Below are 18,279 nucleotides of genomic sequence, written 5' to 3'. Positions count from 1 at the left end.
GAATATGGAGCAGTGGGATTGGGGTGGTGGGAGAGAGGCTTATTTCCACCTTGGATGTTTTTTCCAGCACTTTAGCAACCATGGCAATTAATGATGTAGCATTAAGCATGTCTTGATTTCTGATTGGATGCTTTTTCCTCTTCCTTTCCCCCTGCAATTGGTAGAGTTGTTGGCATACATCGACTGAGAATGAAATCTTAAAGCATGTTATAAAAGCCAGTGTCAAAAAATCGAAACGAGCAATGTTCAGATTTGGTGCAGGTTAAAATAATGTGTTTTTTGTCTGGCAGGGAATCAGTCTTTGTTATCCGGCTCTGGCTAAAATAGCAAATTAGGCCCGAATCTCATCATCGAAACCCAACGTGACTACTTAGAAGTTTCTGTCAACGTATGGGGTGTATTGTCCTTGCATATGCAATTTTGATTTTCAACTTATGAGGCAATAATAGACTATGTAACTTGTCCTATTTTAATTGCCAGCAGGCATCCCCGAATATATGTCAGACTACTGATTTGCCTGTGTGAAGCAGTTAGCTGCCATTATCAATATGGTATTGTCTCTGCACTAGAAGCTGATTGGCTGAGAGATCTGGAATTCATCCCAGCAAAAAGGTAGAATGAAGACCAATTTTTATTGGGTGTACTTAAACATATATCGTACATGGGAGTAATATCAGAACATCCTCAATTGAGGCCTGATTCAGGATTTGGCAGATAACTTGGGAATTCTCTTCATGAAGCTGTTGTTCCAGGACAGGCAACATCTGCGGAGAGAGAAATGGTTTCGGGTTGATGATCCGCCAGAACTGGGGAAGTGAGAAGAGGAGCGTGTTTGATGTTGCGGAGAAAGGGAGGACTGGAGATAAAAGGAATATCTGCAGTAGAGTGGAGACCAAGGTCGTCCAGGTGACACAGTTGCTTTCGGTGCTTTCCGAGAGAGAGGGAGAGAGACGTATGCTTGTTAATCCTCACTGATTTTAAATAAAGGAGGACAAATGAGGCTAATAGAGGGAGGGAAGAAAGAAAATTAGATATACAATACAGCAGCTTCTGGAAATCTGAAATTAAACTGCTGGAGATACTCAGCTGATAAGGCAGCACCTCTAGAGAGAAAAACTGAGTTAAAGTTACAAGCGGAATTTAATGTTGCATCCCGAGAGCTGCACTGTGCCTGGATGGAAGAGGTTGGAGCGGTGCAGTAAGTTGAAGAGAGAGAGGTCAGATTTGGAGTGGAATGAGGAATTAAAACTGAAAGGTGACTGGAAGTTCAGAGTGGTCCTTGTGGATTGAATGGAGGTATTCTACAACGCAGTTGCCTAATGCATGTTTGATTTATCCAATGTAGAGGCGATGTTATATCTTCTTAAATGTAGACTTTTCTATCTTATGGTTTTGAAACTCCAAAGGACAGGGAAAGTGTACATTTGTGACTTTAATTAAAACTTTATTATCTGTGTCCCTGTTGTCATTAATTTGATTATCAGTGAGATGTTTTGCAGCACAAAACTTCATGGGAGGCTTTACTACTTCATTCGTCTACCCAAGGAATGATTAAGTTTTCAATATCTCATGAGCTGTTTTTCCAAGTGCCAAACCCTTGCAATTCCAAAGCAATTTAGGAAAATTAAACTTGTAAGCAGTTAAATATGGCATGACTATTATTTAAATACAGCTGCAATTAGCTTGACTAGTTTGAAAAGAGTGGATTTCGAGGGCAGTTTTCAGGGTACAGCTGTGTCAATGCAGCCATGTGCAACGTCAGAAGATTATGTTCTTGAAAGTAAAATGGCTAATGCATGGTTGAAGGAGGAAACTGAAAACATCATTCCAATACATTGGTGATCTGTTAATATTTAGAGCAGCTACGTGCATGCAACTCAGCTCTCGTTGTTGTACAATGCATGAGATTTATCTGCAAGAACTTCTGTAAGGTGAAACTAATTTCTTGAATTACCAACAATGCAGAAAGTGGGAAAAATGTACAAGATGTCTGTCAATGTGTACAAACAGAATCAAAGCAAGTTAATGCCAGAGCACTTAAGTGTGTTGTCATCAGAAGCCACTTGTATTTCATGGAGCCTTTTATACACACAACCCAAGTTTCAAAGCTCTGTGCTTCGTTGTCAGAAGTGCAGAGAGGTAGAATTTCTTCCTGACCCATAACTCTTTCAAGTCAAGTCACAAGGTGAATATTTTGACATGCCTGGGTAGGTTCTGCTAGGAACTGGTGAATTATACCTGAAGGCCATAAAGTCCATAGCAGTATCAATATTGGCATTAAAAGTGAGTTTTATTTGCTTATTTTCAGGATCTCTGCTTTGTTGGCAAGGCCAGCATTTATTGCCTGTCCCTAAATGCCCTTGAGAAGGTGATAGTGAGTTACTGCTTTGAGCCCTTCAGCCCTTCTTATGAAGGCGCTCCCACAGTGCTGTCGGGGAGGGAGTTCCAGGATTCAGACCCAGTGATGATGAAGGAACAATGATATATTTCCAAGTCAGAATGGTGAGCCACTTGGAGGGGAGCCTGCAGGTGGTGGTGTTCCCTATGCACCTGTAGCCCTTGTTTTCCTTGGTGGTAAAGGTTGTGGGCTTGGGAGATACTGTCATCATATCCTCGGCAAATAACCGTTGTGCACTCTGTACGTTGCAGCCGTCCTGTTTGTGGAGGGAATGGATGTTCAGGATGGCAAATAGGGTACCAATCAAGTAGGCTGCTTTGTTGGGATGGTACCAAGCTACTCAAGTGTTGGAGATGCCCACTTCTGGGTAATTGGGTAATATGCCAACCCATTTCTATCATACACCTAACAGATGATGAAAAAGCTTTTTAGGCTGTTAGGAGATGAGTCATTTGCAATAGCATGTGAAGCCTGTGACCTATTCATTTGACTGACCCAATTGAGTTCTTGGTTGCTGGTGACCCCCAGGATGTTGATGTAAACGGGGGTGGGGAGGATTGGCGATGGTAATGCCATTGAACGTCAAGGGTAGGTGGTTAGTCTTGGTGTTGGGACTTGTCTGGCACTTTTGTGTGCGCATGTTATTTGCCACGTACCATCGTGTCTACGTCTTACTGCATGAGGCCTTGACTAGTTGAAGAATTGTGAATGGAATCATCAGTGAACAGTTCCAATTCTGACCTTGTGAGTTAAAGAAGGTACTCGTAGAAACATAGGAAATAGGTGCAGGAGTAAACCATTCAACGCTACGAACCTGCTCCACCATGCAATATCATCCAAATTCAGTACTCTTTTCCAGCTTGCTCCCCATATCCCTTGATCCCTCTGGCCCCAAGAACAATCTAGCTCCATCTCGAATATACTTGAGTCCAACATCACCAGAAACAGTACCTTCAGCCTACTGTGACCACGCCAACTATTAAGTACCCATCTATACGAATCGCATTTACCAGTTAATGATTTGACTTCAACTGCTTTCTGTGGTAGAGAATTCTTCAGGCTCATCTCTATCTGAGAGAAGCTATGTCTCCACATTTCGATCTTAAATGGTTTATCCCTTTTATCCTTGGACTATGACCCCTGGTCTGGGATTCCCAAACCATTGGGAACACCCTCGCGCCCAGCTTAATGTCATCTGTGATTTAGAGATGTTGGATTGAATTCCTCATCCAAATCATTAATGTACGTCACGATTCCTACCATAACCCACTGATCACGGCCTGCCACTTGGGAAAACGACGTGTTTATTCCTCCTCTTTGTTTCCTGTCTGTCATCCAGTTCTTTGTCCAAACCAGTACCTTACTCCCAATCCAATGTGCTTTAATCTTGCACTCTAATCTCTTGTGGGACCTTAATGAAGCTGAGGTGGATCATCCACTCTGCATTTCAAGCTTATTGAAAGCTTCCTGAAAGTCCAAGTATACGACATCCTCTGGTGATGTGGCAGCTTGGGTCTAGGACACTGCTCTGGGGAACTGCTGGATTGACATCTTGAGGCTGGGATAATTGATCTTTGCCAATCACAGCCATCTTCCTTTGTGTAAGGTATGACTCCAACCATCGGAGTGTTTTCCTCTTGACGACCATTGACTTGCTTGACGTTGCGGGCTGTCACCCAAACCTCGCCCCGCCTCTGGAATTCGGCTCTTTGGTCCATGCATGAAGGGAAGCTGTGATGGGTTGTGGAGCTGAGTGAAACCCAAACCGGGCATCTGTGAGCAGTTTCTTACCATACAAGTGTGGCTAGATAGCTCTGTCGATAATATCTTCCATCACTTTGATTGGGGGTAGACTGGGCAGTGATTAGCTGGATTGAATTCGTCTAGCATTTTGTGAGCAGGACATTCCTGGGTTGTTTTCCACATTCTCTGGTAGGTCTCAGTGTGGGAATTGCACGGGGAGCAGTTTAGCCGCTGATGCAGCTGGTTGTGGAGCCCATGTCTTCAGTACTGACGATCGGGGCATTGGTCTCAGCCTTTGTTACATCCGGTACTCTCTGCTGCTGCCTGAGACATGGAGTGAATCAAGTTGACTGAAGACTGGCTTCTTATGACAGTGTGACCCTCCAGGAGGAAGCCGAGGTGGATCGTTCACTCGGCATTTCCAGCTGAACGTGGTTGTGAATCCTCCTGTACTCGCGCACTGGGCCCCACCATTGGTGAGGACGGAGATGTTCTTGGAGCAGCCACCTCCCGTTGGCTGTTACATTGTCCACCACTGTTCACAACGCATGTGGCAGGACGACAAAGCTTCACTCTTCTCCGTGGGCTGTGATGTTACAGATTGAACTGCCAAATCTGTTCTGAATCTATCCCATGTAGCATACAAATGCAATGTACATGCTGCTGATGGTCCACAGTGCCTTGTGTGCAACTAGTTTTGTGTTGCCAGGAACTGTTCTGAGTCTATCCCATTTAGTGTTATTGTATTGCTGCTCAGCATGATGAAGGGTGACCTTTTGTGTGATGACAGAAATTGGTCTCCACAAAGACTTGCGTTGGTAATGTCTGCTAATGCTGTCGTGGACAGAGAGGTTTACCACCGGTACTTGGGCAAGAACAAGGTTTATTGTGAGAGGCATAGATAGGGTAGACATTCGGAATCTTTTCTCCCCCAGAGTGTAATGATCAGATACTAGGGAGCATGCATTTAAGGTGAGAGGGGGAAAGTTTAAAGGAGATGTGTGGGGCAAGGTTTTACAGAGTGGTTGGGTGCCTATGCAGGGAATGGAGAGATAGGGATCACCTACAGGCAGAAGGGGTTTGGTTTAATTCGGCACTGTGGTCGGCACAGACATTGTGGGCCGAAGGGCCTGTTCCTGTGCTGTACTGTTCGATGTTCTTGAAAGCAGCAATTCACTCGCACTTTCAATTTAGTGCGTTATATTTGGTGCTCGTAATGTGATTTCCACTACGCTGGAGAAACCAAATGCAAATTGAGTGACCGCTTTACAAATCCTATCTGTTCAGACCACAAGGGCAATCTTAGCTTCCAGTTGCTTTAATTCCCCTTCTACTGACCTCTCTGCCTTCAGCCTCTGACATTGCTCAAGAAACAGCACTTCTTGTTTTGGTTTATCCCTCATGGATTCACTCACCACGTGCTGCAAACCCTGTCAGCTAGCTGTAATCATCCGGGCTCGGTCAGTGCTGGTGTTACCAAGCCATTGTCGGTGTCGGATGTCGAAGTCCCCCACCCAGAGTACATCCTGTCTCCTTGCTACTCTCTGCTTCTGAGTGTTGGAGAAGCACCAATTCATTCTCTGGCAGGGGACAGTAGCTAGTAACAGAAGGCTTCCCTGTCTATGTTTGACCTGATGCCGGAAAACTTTACGGTGTGTGGACTCTGTGTCGAGGACTCCTGGAGCGAGTCCCTCCCACCTGTGTGACACTACGTCACCTCTTTGGTGGGTCTGACCTACTGGTGGGATGGACACGTATCCAGGGATTGGGAAGGAGGAGTCTGGCATATTGTCTGTCAGAACTGGCTCTCAGAGTATAACTCTGTCAGGCTGTCGCTTGGCCAGTCTGGGATGGCTCTCCCAACTTAGACACCAGTCCCCAGGTGTTTGTGAGGAGGAATTTTCAAGGTTCACTGGGCTGGGTGTGACCTTTCAATGTCCAAATTTGGTTCGAATAGTTGCTTGTGGGGCCTTGCATTGTATGGAGTGGCTCTTGTGAGCTGGTATCTTTGTGTTCACGGTGGGCTGGTAACGTGATTGCTACCAGCTGTGCACAAGTCCTGACTGGGGAGCTTTATTAAATGGTAACATACCAGAAGGACCAGGCAGCGGAAGATGACTTTCTAAACCTCGCTTTGCTTGTCCAGTGCAGGAAGAGGTTTCTTGACCTTACAAGGTCAATTATGACTTGCCATTCATTTGTATTTTAATGCTCAGCAACAAAATCAAGGCTGCAGCTCTTTGACACAGAACAGTTACATTATACCTTTGGAGAACATTGAATTGCGTGCACATCCTTTGAAGAATTATTCCCACCACAAGAACTTGCAAAACAGTATGGCTGTTCCAGTGGTAAACCTGTCTGTAACTGAATGTAACAACCATTGCGTGCAGAGAAGAAAATAGGACCTAATTTATGGGAACAGTGCATTAGAAGAGGAAGAGTAGCAATCGTCCATCCATTAATCTGACAGGAAGAGGTAGCTGTGAAATTTGCCATTGCATGAAAAGTTGCAAGGCCTTGCACTAGAGTTGGTGCATGGGACAAGTGCAAATTGCAACAATGAGAGAGAATCGTCACGGCATGAGAAAAACTAAAGATGGTTGCTTGCAGGAATTTCATTCCATTTGTGTGTTTTTTTTTTCCCCTATGGGAGCTGAAGGCAGAGAGAAACTAGTCCAAAGGCAACACATTCATCTTACCCAATCAGTAGAAATTCAGTCACACAATCATTCACTTTCTCATAGTTGTATAGCATGGAAAGAGGCCCTTCAGCCTAGCTGGTCCATGCTGACCAAGATGCCCATCCAAGCTAGTCCCATTTGCCAGTGTTTGGCCCATATCCCTCTAAACCTTTCCTATCCATGTACCTGTCCAAATATCTTTTAAAAGTTATGATTGTACCAGTCTCTGGCAGCTGATTCCACATATGTACCGCCCTTTGTGTATGGTTGCCCCTCAATTCCCTCTTAAATCTTTCCCCTCTCACCTTAAACCTCTGCCCTCTAGTTCTTGATTCCCCAACCCTGGTGGAAAAAGACTGCAGGGTCACCCAATCTATGCCCCTCATAATTTTATACACCTCTTTAAGATCACTTCTCCGTCTCCAATGTTCCAAGGCATAAAGTCCCAGCCTGCTCAATCTCTCCCTATAAACTCGGTCCCTCAAGTCCTGGCAACCTCCATAGTCTATTTGTATCTGAGTCTGCTGAAACAAGTCTGTCAAACTGTAGAGCTTCTCTGCAAACGTCGAATGGCACTTTTGGTGGCAAGGTGCAATGCTGCCCCGTGTGGCTGCTTTACGGGGATTTCTTGAGGTTGCACGACATCCTGAAGTGAGCAACCAATCCCGGAACCGCAGCATGTTCTCCATGTGTGTTATGGGCCTCTTGACACGTGCACATGGAGCGATTGGGCTGGATTGGAAGGTTGCCTCCTTATTACTCTTCTCAATGCAAAATTGTATTGAGTGGAATCTTTATGGGGGTGGGATGGAGAATGAATTTTTCAGCTATTTCGTGTAGTCTCGCAAACTGAACTAGTCTTGAGGAAAATGTGTCCGACCTCAAAAAAAAAAATCCAAATAACAGTTGTAATCATTATACCATTAAACTTCCATGTTGGTTCGGTGGATCTGAGTGTCAGGATTAAGGGTACACAATGACACTTTGGCCAGAATGCTGATTTTTAGTAGGCACACTTCGGATAGGAAGATGATATTTATGATGAAGTTCAGGATGCAAATGCTTGTTCTGTGTAATATGGTAGCTGCAGTTATCATTCCAGCAGATGGAATCACTCCACATTTGGTTTTCCTTTTTGAAGACCTTTTGGAAAATATTGGTATTGGTTTATTATTGTCACTTGTACTGAGGTACAGCAAAAAACTTGTCTTGCATACTGATCGTACGGGTCAATTCCTTACACAGTGCAGTTACATTGGGTTAGTACAGAGTGCATTGAGGCTTGTATTCTGTGCTGGATTTGGGCTGTTGGTGATTGCAGTTAGATGGCTCTTTTGTGAAGCCACGGCAGAATCTGAAGGAAGTGCTCTGAAGAAGCAGTCAATGAAATAGTTATTCGAGCATTCACGTGCGTTGTGATGTAATTGACTTGGATACCCCAGGTACTTTTACAATAATTGTCTCAATCTGAAAATGAGCACGAGAGTATATGCTGGGGGCCAGTGAACACTATCTGCAGCCTAACCTACTTGGCCTGCCTGTTGATCTTCCTCTTCCTGCTAAGTTTAATTACTGTTAGCAAATCTATTGCCAATAATGACTGGGGACAGTGCATTTCAGTGTGAACGATTGATACACACGCTATCGGAAAAACATGAAGCTGAGCAAAGATGACTCAAATATTCAAAATTAAACATTGTGGATTGTGCATCATTCACGATAATTGATTCCTTAGTCAGGTACATCCATTACACTTGGGGTGTCTTACTGAGACATTGTAGGAGTGGTAGACAGGATGCCCCATCTTTTGAGCATACTGTAGTGTTGTTAACTGATTGGACTAGTATCCAAGTCGAGTTTATTGTCATGTGCACAAGTGCGGTGAGGTACAGGTACAATGAAGAACTTGCAGCAGCATCACAGGCACGTAGGTACAGACAACACACAGAACACAAGTTATACATAGGTTATATGCAAATTATACAAAACAGTAGGGGAAAAAAAACTGCAAAACAAGACATTTGTGCAAAAATAAACACAATCAGAGACAAGTGCACAGTAGTGCAAGAGGTGTTCTGTTGCTGAGGTAGGGTAAGGATGGTGCAGGTCAGTTCGAGAACTGAATGGTTGAAGGGAAGTAGCTGTTCCTGAGCCTAGTTGTGTGGGACTTCAGGCTTCTGTACCTCCTGCCTGACGCCCATGGCTGGGATGGTGGGGGAAATCTTTGATAGGTGGCACCTTCTTGAGGCAATGTCCAGGGCCATGAGTGTGATTCCCTACTTTTGCCCCCCCCCCCCCCCAGCCCCATTTCAGATCAGAAATGGTGACTATGAAGGGAAAAATCTGTACCATTTTGTAATCTGCTGTCCTTGGCTGATGTGTGACCTGGAGCTGTGGACAGCTGTGACAGCTCTGGCGCTGTCTTCTGAAATGGCACAGCAAACCATTCAGTTCATATGGCTATTGGAGATGGAGAATCAATATTGGCCATGCCAGCACCACCCAATCAAATGAGTGGATTAAAAATGTGTGTTTAAAGGAAGCACCCACCCACTGTTGGTCCCTGTTTGCAGTCAGAGCTTTCATAACCAGCTAGTCGCTGCACACACTGCAGTGAGCAGATGGGGATAGAGAACCCCAGTCTGCGTTTAGTTTTGACAAAGAATATCCATCTGAAATGTGAGCGCGGTCTGTTCTCCGTTCAGATGTTGATGTTCACGTTATAAATTTTGAATAGTATCTGTTCTAATTTTCAACTGCTTTGTGTCTACAATTTCAGTTTTGTGTTCTACCTGTGAATTTGAAAGAACTCTGGAAAATGCCACACCATGCTATTCTTGTTATAAGATGATGAGGATACCTGGTCAGACTGTTTAAGAGAAATCCTTGCGTCCAGGTTAAGAAACAAAATTCTGACAGTCTACACTAATTCTTGGTTAAAACTGATTGCATCCATAATGTTGAAGGCTTCCTATGTGCATTATGAAGATGGTGGTGGGTGTGTTTTCTTCTTGAAGCTCTGCAGCACTTGTGATGGTGCTTTCAAAGTCTTGGGAGGAAATTCAAGGAAACTAAAGATGCCACTGAAAGAATGGCAATAAATGCACAATTCAGATGGCACTCCTAACGTTGTTCTGCGTTTGAGCTTGTCTGGGAAAGAGGTGTTGCAGAAGTAGCTTGTAAATGTTGCAGAAGTAGCTTGTAAATGTTGCAGTATATCCCACAGATGATAACGCATTTACAAATGCTTCGATCAGGTCAAGTGCACAAGGTAGAGTGTGCAGAGAGATTACAAGTCCTTGCTGAAAGTTCAGAGGGCTACCCAAAAAAAAATTGTTGAGTAAATCAAGTCAATAAATGTTTAGATATTAAGGGAATTGGGAGATTATGGGAGGGAAAAGATCAGCTATGATCTCTCTCTGAATGCACAGCAGGTACAAGGGGTCAAATGGCCCACTTCTATTTTTTTTTAAACCACAAATATTTGGGCAATAGTAGTACTCTCCCAAGGGTGGGAGAAAGACTGGGAGCGATTGTGTGTCGTAACTGAAAATCTGACCTCCATTGGTGGAGCAGAGCGAAAGATGTAATCCAGAACAAAAAGGTTTGGGATACGTGGCATAAGATCTGTCTTGTAGATTTGTATAAGCCGAAGGTGGGAGTAAGAGATGAAAAACACAATGATGCTGGAGGAACTCAGCAGGCCAGGCAGCATCCGTGGAGCAAAGCAGGCGGTCACTGTTTTGGGTCAGGACCCTTCTTCAGGACTGAAGATGGGAAAAGGTGAAGCCCAATATATCGGAGGGGAAAGCAGAGCAGTGATATGTGGACAAAAGAGGGGAGGCAGGGTGGGCACAAGGTGGTGATGGGTAGATGCAGGGAAGAGATGGTGATGGGGAGGAGGGGAGAGCAGATCCACCGGGGGATGGGTCAAAGGTAAGGAGAGAGAAGAAAGGCCAGGAAAGGGAAGAAGAGAAGAAGTCGAAGACTGGGGCAAGAATATTAAAGTTAATTTCCAGGGATAATGATGCGCGTGTGGGTTTAGGTAGAGGTGAACCTATGGGACTGAGGTCTTGCTTTGCTGGATTTAATGAAAAATTGGAAGTCAGAAGAGCATTGATGAAACCAGTGCTCCAGGTGACGAATGACTTTGGTTTAAGCAACAGTTGGGGAAGAGGATGAGGCTTAATTAAAGAGTTTCAAAAGTTAGACAATGAATTAGCTGTCGAATAAAAGTGTTATGCGCATTGTTAACACCACTATGGAAAGATATGAATTGAAATAACTTCATTTCTTTGAATGTACCTTTATTTCTTTCCCCCTTTGTTATTACTGGCCAAATGTTATACCACCCCTATTGAGTAGCTCCATAACATGGATCTGAACAAAATGTATGGATTATTCAACGTGTTTATAAAAATGGAAAACTGGACATAAACGTGAGGTGAAATACTTAGCCAGGCTAGTGAAGGATGCAATCCTTGATGGTTGCTAATTGCCGTATTGAACTGACCACTCGAACCCTGTCCTCTCCTCACCTGCTAATCTCTGGATGAAGCATGCAAGCTGCACATTGCCATTTATCATGTTTTTTTTCAAATGTTTGAAATTCTACTAATTTCATTTTAACTACTTGCAGCCAACCACTGAAATAGAAAGTAAAAAGAAACTTTCTGGCTCCCTCCTGGTTTCCATGGACCAGCTGAATGCATCTTTCGGGAGGAAAGATCGAGCAAACAGTGTTTTAAGTGTTTTGACAAACACGTTGGAAGGTATGTAGGATGCACGTTTCCTTTTTCAGTTTTAGGTGGGTGAGCTTCCAGGGATCAAAAGTAAGTCTGCCGTTCAATTATAATGGTGCCATTCAGTTCTTGCAGTGTTTCACAATGCAACAGAAGATGTTTTACCAGCTACCATCTTGTGGGTGAATGCTCTCTATGCTAGAGACTGGATGGTTCAACAACTTGTTTCCACTGGGATAGCTAATTTCAGAGGAGTAATAGTAAGCATGCTCCAATTAGCCTCGGAGGAGCAAACATTTCCGCTTTAAAATGTCAAAATGGGAATATACAAGTGTTCTCCTGCAAAATGTCACCTCTCTCCAGCGCCATCTTAAGACAATCCATTTACCAGTTTCCACTCCTGACTGCTCGATAACTTCTGAGCCAAGTGTTAGAAGATAACAATTACTTGTATGGTATCCAATTGCAATCCACAGCAAATTTGCCATTGACTCATCATTGGCTGCCCTTTGAGGTAGAATCATCGGACTTGTTCTTTCTCGTGGATCTTGTAAACTGACGTATTTGGCATCTTTCCTGGCTACCGACGTATATAGCCATGTGACCTCTGATAGTACAACGTCTGTGTGTCAAAAAAGTAGGAGAAAATGTTTGGGTTGAAACAGACGAGTAATAACGTTACGTTTTATTCACGTCTGGATGACACTTTATTGGAGTATAGCACCCAATGACTTGGTATTAGTGGGAGGCCAATATCATGCCACACTCTAACTTCAAGAATTCAAAGGAAGACTGAGGACTTCAGTATTTTTCAGTTGTGAGCTTTCGATTTAAAAACAATAGATGCGTCAAATCTAGAATACTTTGAGTTTCAACGTATTCGGGCATTTGAATTGATAAGAAGTCATCTCACAAAAGTGGTGCAGTTTCACAAGTTGGCAATTCCTCCTTTTGCTGTCTAGTATGATAATACAGATTTTGTCCTCTGTCCCCACAGTTGCTAATCTTAGCTATGCCATTGTGGGTCGCACTGTTTCTCAACAGGTTTGAAGTGAAATGAAATTCCACACTGACAGCAAGCGTCGTAGCAGCGCTAGCAAATGCCTCAGAATAGATTCGACCTTTCCAGATGCATTGTGAGAGAAATTTTAAGAGCTAGTGGAGGTAATACAGTGACGTTAGGGAAAATAAAGGCCAAGGTACAATATAGTGCAAGTTCTTCCCTTTTGATTTGTTGCAGTATTTTTAGCTGGACTGACTCTGGGCTATTTCAGGATCCTGGATTAAATCTAAAATCTACATTTAATGAGTAATTTAAACAGAAAAATCTCTTATTAAAATAATGCTGTCTTACAGCAAGAAAATTAATTGTTTTGCATTATTTTGATGATATTTAAGTATTGCAGCATTTTTTTACAACTGATTTCAATGGGTTATAATTCATTAACAAGCCCAAATGTAGTTTGAAAAGTCACAGTCCACCTGATGTTCTATCTTGATTTAACTCTTGGGAGATGGGGAGAATTTGGAAAATAAAACAGTACAGCACAGTACAGGCCCTTCAGCCTACGATGTTGTGCTGACCGATATAAACACGTAGTCCTTGATCAATCCAATCCTTCCCTCCTACATAGCCCATAACCCTCCATTTTTCTTTGTTCCATGTGCCTATCTGAGAGTCTTTTTAAATATCCCGATTGTATCAGCCTCTACCACCACCCCCGGCAGTGCGTTCTAGGCACCCACCACTGCGTTTTATAATAATTTTTTTAAAAAAACCTACCTCTGACATCTCCCCTGAACTTTCCTCCTCTGACCTTAGACAGACGTCCTCTGGTATTGGCTATTGCCGCCCTGGGGAGAAGGTGCTGGTGTCCACTCTATCTATGCCCCTCGTAATCTTGTACACCTCTATCAAGTCACCGCTCATCCTCCTCCTCTCCAAAGAGAAAAGCCCAAGCTCGCTCAACCTCTCCTCATAAGACATGCACTCCAATTCGGGCAGCATCCTGGTAAATCTCCTCTGCACCCTCTCTAAAGCTTCCACATCCTTCCTATAATGAGGCGACCAGAACTGAACACAATACTCCAAGTGTGTTTGAACCAGAGTTTTATAGAGCTGCAACATCACCTCGCGGCTCTTGAACTCATTCCCCCGACTGATGAAGGCCAGCACACCATACGCCGCCTTAACCACCCTATCAGCTTGCACGGCAGCTTTGAGGGATCTATGGACGTGGACCTCAAGGTCCCTCTGTTCCTCCACACTGCTAAGAATCCTGCCATTAACCTTGTATTCTGCCTTCAAGTTCTCTTTTCCAAAGTACATCACTTCACACTTTTCTGAATTGAACTCCGCCTGCCATTCTCTACCCAACTCTGCATTCCGTCTATATCCTTTTGTAACCTACAACAACCCTTCGTGTCATCTGTCAACTTACTAACCCATCCCTCCACTTCCTCATCTGAGTCATTCATAAAAATCACAGAGCAGGGGTCCCAGAACAGATCCTTGTGGACTACCACTAGTCACTGACCTCCAGGCAGAATACACTCCATCTACTACCACCCTCTGCCTTCTGTGGGCAGGCCAATTCTGAATCCATGTAACCAAGTCTCCACGGATCCCACGCCTCATGACTTTCTGGATGAGCCTACCACGGGGAACCTTGTCAGACGCCTTACCAAGTCCGTATACACCACATCCACTGCTCAATTTGTTTCGTCACCTCCTCAAAACTCAGTTAGGCACGTGAGATGTGACCTGCCCCTCACAAAACCATGCTGACTGTGCTTCTCCAAATGCTCATAAATCTTGCCCCTAAGAATCCTCCCCATAAGTTTTCCCATCACTGACGCAAGACTCACTGGTCTATACTTCTCAGGATTATCCCTATTACCTTTCTTGAACAAGGGAACGACATTTGCCATCCTCCAATCCTCTGGTACCACTCCTGCATCCAGGGAGGACACAAGGATCATTGTCAAATCCCCAGCAATCTCTTCCCTCACTTCCCATAGTAACCTGGGGTATATCCTGTCTGGCCCCGGGGACTTATCTATCCTTATGTTTTTCAGAAGCTCCAACACTGCCTCTTTCTTAACCTCAACATGGTTCAGTACATTAGCCTGTTCAATGCTGACCTCACATTCATCAAAATCCCTCTCCCTACTTTCCTTTCCCTGCCCAAGTGGGACAAACCTATCCAGGATCCCATGCGGGTGTTCCCTGAACAGCCTCCACATTTCTGCTGTGCATTTCCCTGAGAGCATCTGTTTCCAGTTAACGCTCCCAAGTTCCTGCCTAATACCATTGTAATTAGCCCTCCCCCAATTGAGAACTTTCCCATACCGCCTGCTCCTTTCCCTGTCCACGGCTATGCTAAAGGTCAGGGAGCTACGGTCACTGTCTCCGAAATGCTCGCCCACTGAGAGGTCTGTCACCTGATCAGGTTCATTGCCCAGTACGAGATCCAGTAGGGCCTCTCCTCTAGTTGGCCTCTCCTCATACTGTGTCAGGAATCTTTCCTCGACAGACCTGGCAAATTCTGCCCCATCTAAACCTTTCACACTAAGGAGGTGCCTATCAATATTAGGGAAGTTGAAATCACCCATGACAACAACCCTGTTATTTTTGCACCTTCCCAAAATCTGCCTCCCGATCTGCTCCTCGGTGTCCCAGTTGCTACTAGGGAGCCTATAAGAACACTCCCAATAAGGTAATTGCTCCCTTCTGACTTCGACCCACACTGATTTAGTCGACGACCCCTCCCTGACATTCTCCCTTTTCTGCAGCTGTGACACTGTCTCTGATAAGCAAAGTCACTACCCACCCTCTTTTTACCTCCCTCCCTGTCCCTTTTGAAACATCTAAACCCCGGAACATCAAGCAGCCAATCCTGCCCTTGCGACAGCCAAGTCTCTGTCATGGCTGCAACATCGTAATTCCACGCGCTGATCTGTGCTCCGAGTTCATCACCCTTATTCTTAATACTTCTCGCATTAAAGTAAACACGTTTCAACCCATCCAACTAACTGCGTGTATGCTCTATCCACTGCCTATCTCTCCTCCCAGTCTCTCTGCACGTTGTATCTACCTTTCCACCAAGTGCTCCGTCATCCGAACCAACACGCTGTTTCCCATCCCCCCTGCCAACCTAGTTTAAACCCTCCCCAACAGCTCGAGCAAACCTACCTGCAAGGGCATTGGTCCCTCTCAGTTTCAGGCGCAACCTGTCCCTTTTGTACAGGTCGTACCTTCCCCAGAAGAGATCCCAGTGATCTACAGATCTGAAACCCTGTCCCCTGCACCAACTCTTCAGCCACGCATTCATCTGCCATATTTTCCTATTCTTACCCTCACTGGCACAGGCAGCAATCCAGAGATTACCACCCTTGAGGTCCTGTTTTTTTTTAGCTTCCTTCCTAAATTACTATTATTTTCTTTTCAGGACCTCATCCCTTTTCCTATGTCGTTGGTACCACATTGGTACCAATGTATAACATGACTTCTGGCTGCTCTCCCTCCCCCTTAAGACTGCTGTGGACTTGACCTGGGACATCTCTGGTACCTGGGAGCATTGTTCTCAGCCACAGAATTTCCTACCTGCTCCCCTAACCAATAAATCCCCTATCCCTCCTGCACTCCTCCCTCCTTCCCTTCTGAGCCACAGACTCGGCCGGAGACCTGTCCGCTGTGGCTTTTCCCTGGTACGTTTCCCATTCCCCCCCCCCCCCCCAGTATTTAATGATATACTTGTTATTGAGGGGAACGGCCACAGGGGTACCCTGCACTGACTGCCTATTCCCTTCCTCTCATCCGACGGTCACCCTGCTCCCTGCATCCTGGTAACCCCCGCCTAGCATCTTAGTTTCCCAGATGATCCAGAGTTCATCCCCCTCCAGCTCCAGTTCCCTAACGCGAACAGTGAGGAACTGCAGCTGGATGCACTTCTCGCAAGTGTAGTCAGCAGGGACAATGGGGGTCTCCCCGACTTCCCACATCCTACAAGAGGAGCATACCACTGCCATTAAACTGGCCGAACTGTGCGATAACAAAGAAAGAGAGCTTAGCAGAACCTCCCCGTCGATTCTGCTCACTTCCGTCGCTTCTTCCAGCTGAAGCCTCTTGAACCAAAGCCTCAAGGTGCCACTCTTTGCACTGAGCCACTCACCCAACGGCCACTCTGCTTGAGTTTACCTTCTTTATTGGCTGCTGCTGCCCAATGAGACTTGCTCTGTTCACTGCTTCCCATTCTCGCTTCTCCTTCAAATATGGACAGTATTTTCTCAGGAGGTGAACTTGCACATGTAGAATCCGAGCTGGAATGAATTATTGGTCTTTAGAAGTCTCCTCCTTACTTCCAAACTACTTTCGTGGCCTTGCCCTTTACTATCTCTGTAACCTCCCCGAGCCATCCAGCTGAGAGTTCGGACCTCTTGATCATCCTGAAATTTAATTGCTGCACTAGTCCGCAAGTTCTGGAATTCCCTCGAGCCTTTCTGCCTCGCTGCCTTTAATTTCCCCTTAAAACCATCCTCTGTGACTAACCTTTTGTTTTTCATCACCAGTCCTAATATGTAAAATTTTGTTTGATCACTTCTGTGAAGTGTTTTAGAACATAGAGCAGCACAGGAACAGGTCCTTCGGCCCACAATGTCCGTGCTGACCATGATGCCAGATTAAACTGATCCCTTCTGCCTGCACGTGATCCGTATCCCTCTATTCCCTGCATGTTCACGTGCCAGTCTAAATGCCTGTTAAACCCCTCTATCGTATCTGCTTCCACCCCCACCCCTGACTGTATTCCAGGCACCTAACATTCTGTGTGTAAAACAAAACTTAGGATGCCTTGGAATGCCATTCAAAGCTGAATAAACCCATGTTGCCGTTTACCAGCATGTATTTTAATGTCCTATTTACCACAATTTTATTCCATAAGTTTGTGGGTATATGCATTCTTTCAGGAATGCACTTTGGGACTCATCAGACAGAGTTACACGCCTCTTTGTTTGCAATCAATCTTCTACTTTGGATCATCCAACTCCAAGTGTGGAATATCCTAAACTGTACTGTTCGCTAACCTTGGCCCTACGGATTGGATGTCACGATTGTCCCGGTGCACTTGCCGAGGGCTGTGAAAAGTTAGCCAGGTTTTCCACGTAGCTTCCACTCCAGTCACCTCTGCTGGGAACATGGTGTGTTGACACAGAGAAAAGACGGAATCAAACGTCATTACAATGTCATATATCCATGACTGATATCCTGCTGACAGTGACAATGAAGACTGGCAACAGTCGTACACCACAGAAACAGGCCCTTGGGCCTACCGTGTCCATGCCGACCTTTTTGCCCATCTGGGCTAATCCCATTTTCCCGCATGAGGGCCGTATCTTACACCTTGCCCATTTATATGTATGTCTGAAGGCCTCTTCGATGCAGTCATTGTATCGGATTCCGCCGCCACTTCAGACAGACTCAGCAGATCAAGCAGCGTTCACAGGGCGAGAAACAGAGTAAATGACCTTTTGTCAGACGGTGACAAATGGACTCGCACGTCACAAATACGTTTGTTATGTAAATAAGTTTGCATGGGGGTTTTTAAGAGGGGCTTGGATGGGCACATGAATGAGAGGAAAATAGAGGAATATGGGCATTCTGTAGGTAGGCGGGATTAGCTACGTTGGCACAACGTTGTGGGCCAAAGGGCCT

General features: G+C 45.0%; 1 protein-coding gene across 9 annotated transcripts in view; it reads left to right on the top strand.

The window, feature by feature from the left end:
- Window positions 1-18,279, top strand: part of LOC127567034 (sodium channel protein type 8 subunit alpha-like) — a 208,713-nt gene that overhangs the window by 128,367 nt on the left and 62,067 nt on the right. For all 9 annotated transcript variants that reach the window (XM_052009671.1, XM_052009666.1, XM_052009675.1 and 6 more), the window contains one exon: window positions 11,465-11,597. In XM_052009671.1, coding sequence (XP_051865631.1) covers window positions 11,465-11,597 — 133 coding nt within the window. The remainder of the gene's footprint in view (window positions 1-11,464; window positions 11,598-18,279) is intronic.

This window comes from Pristis pectinata, chromosome X (genome assembly GCF_009764475.1).
Source record: "Pristis pectinata isolate sPriPec2 chromosome X, sPriPec2.1.pri, whole genome shotgun sequence".
Taxonomy (NCBI): Eukaryota; Metazoa; Chordata; class Chondrichthyes; order Rhinopristiformes; family Pristidae; genus Pristis; species Pristis pectinata.
The sequence above is the reverse complement of the archived record's forward strand: the minus strand, read 5'-3'. Positions and strand labels throughout refer to the sequence as shown.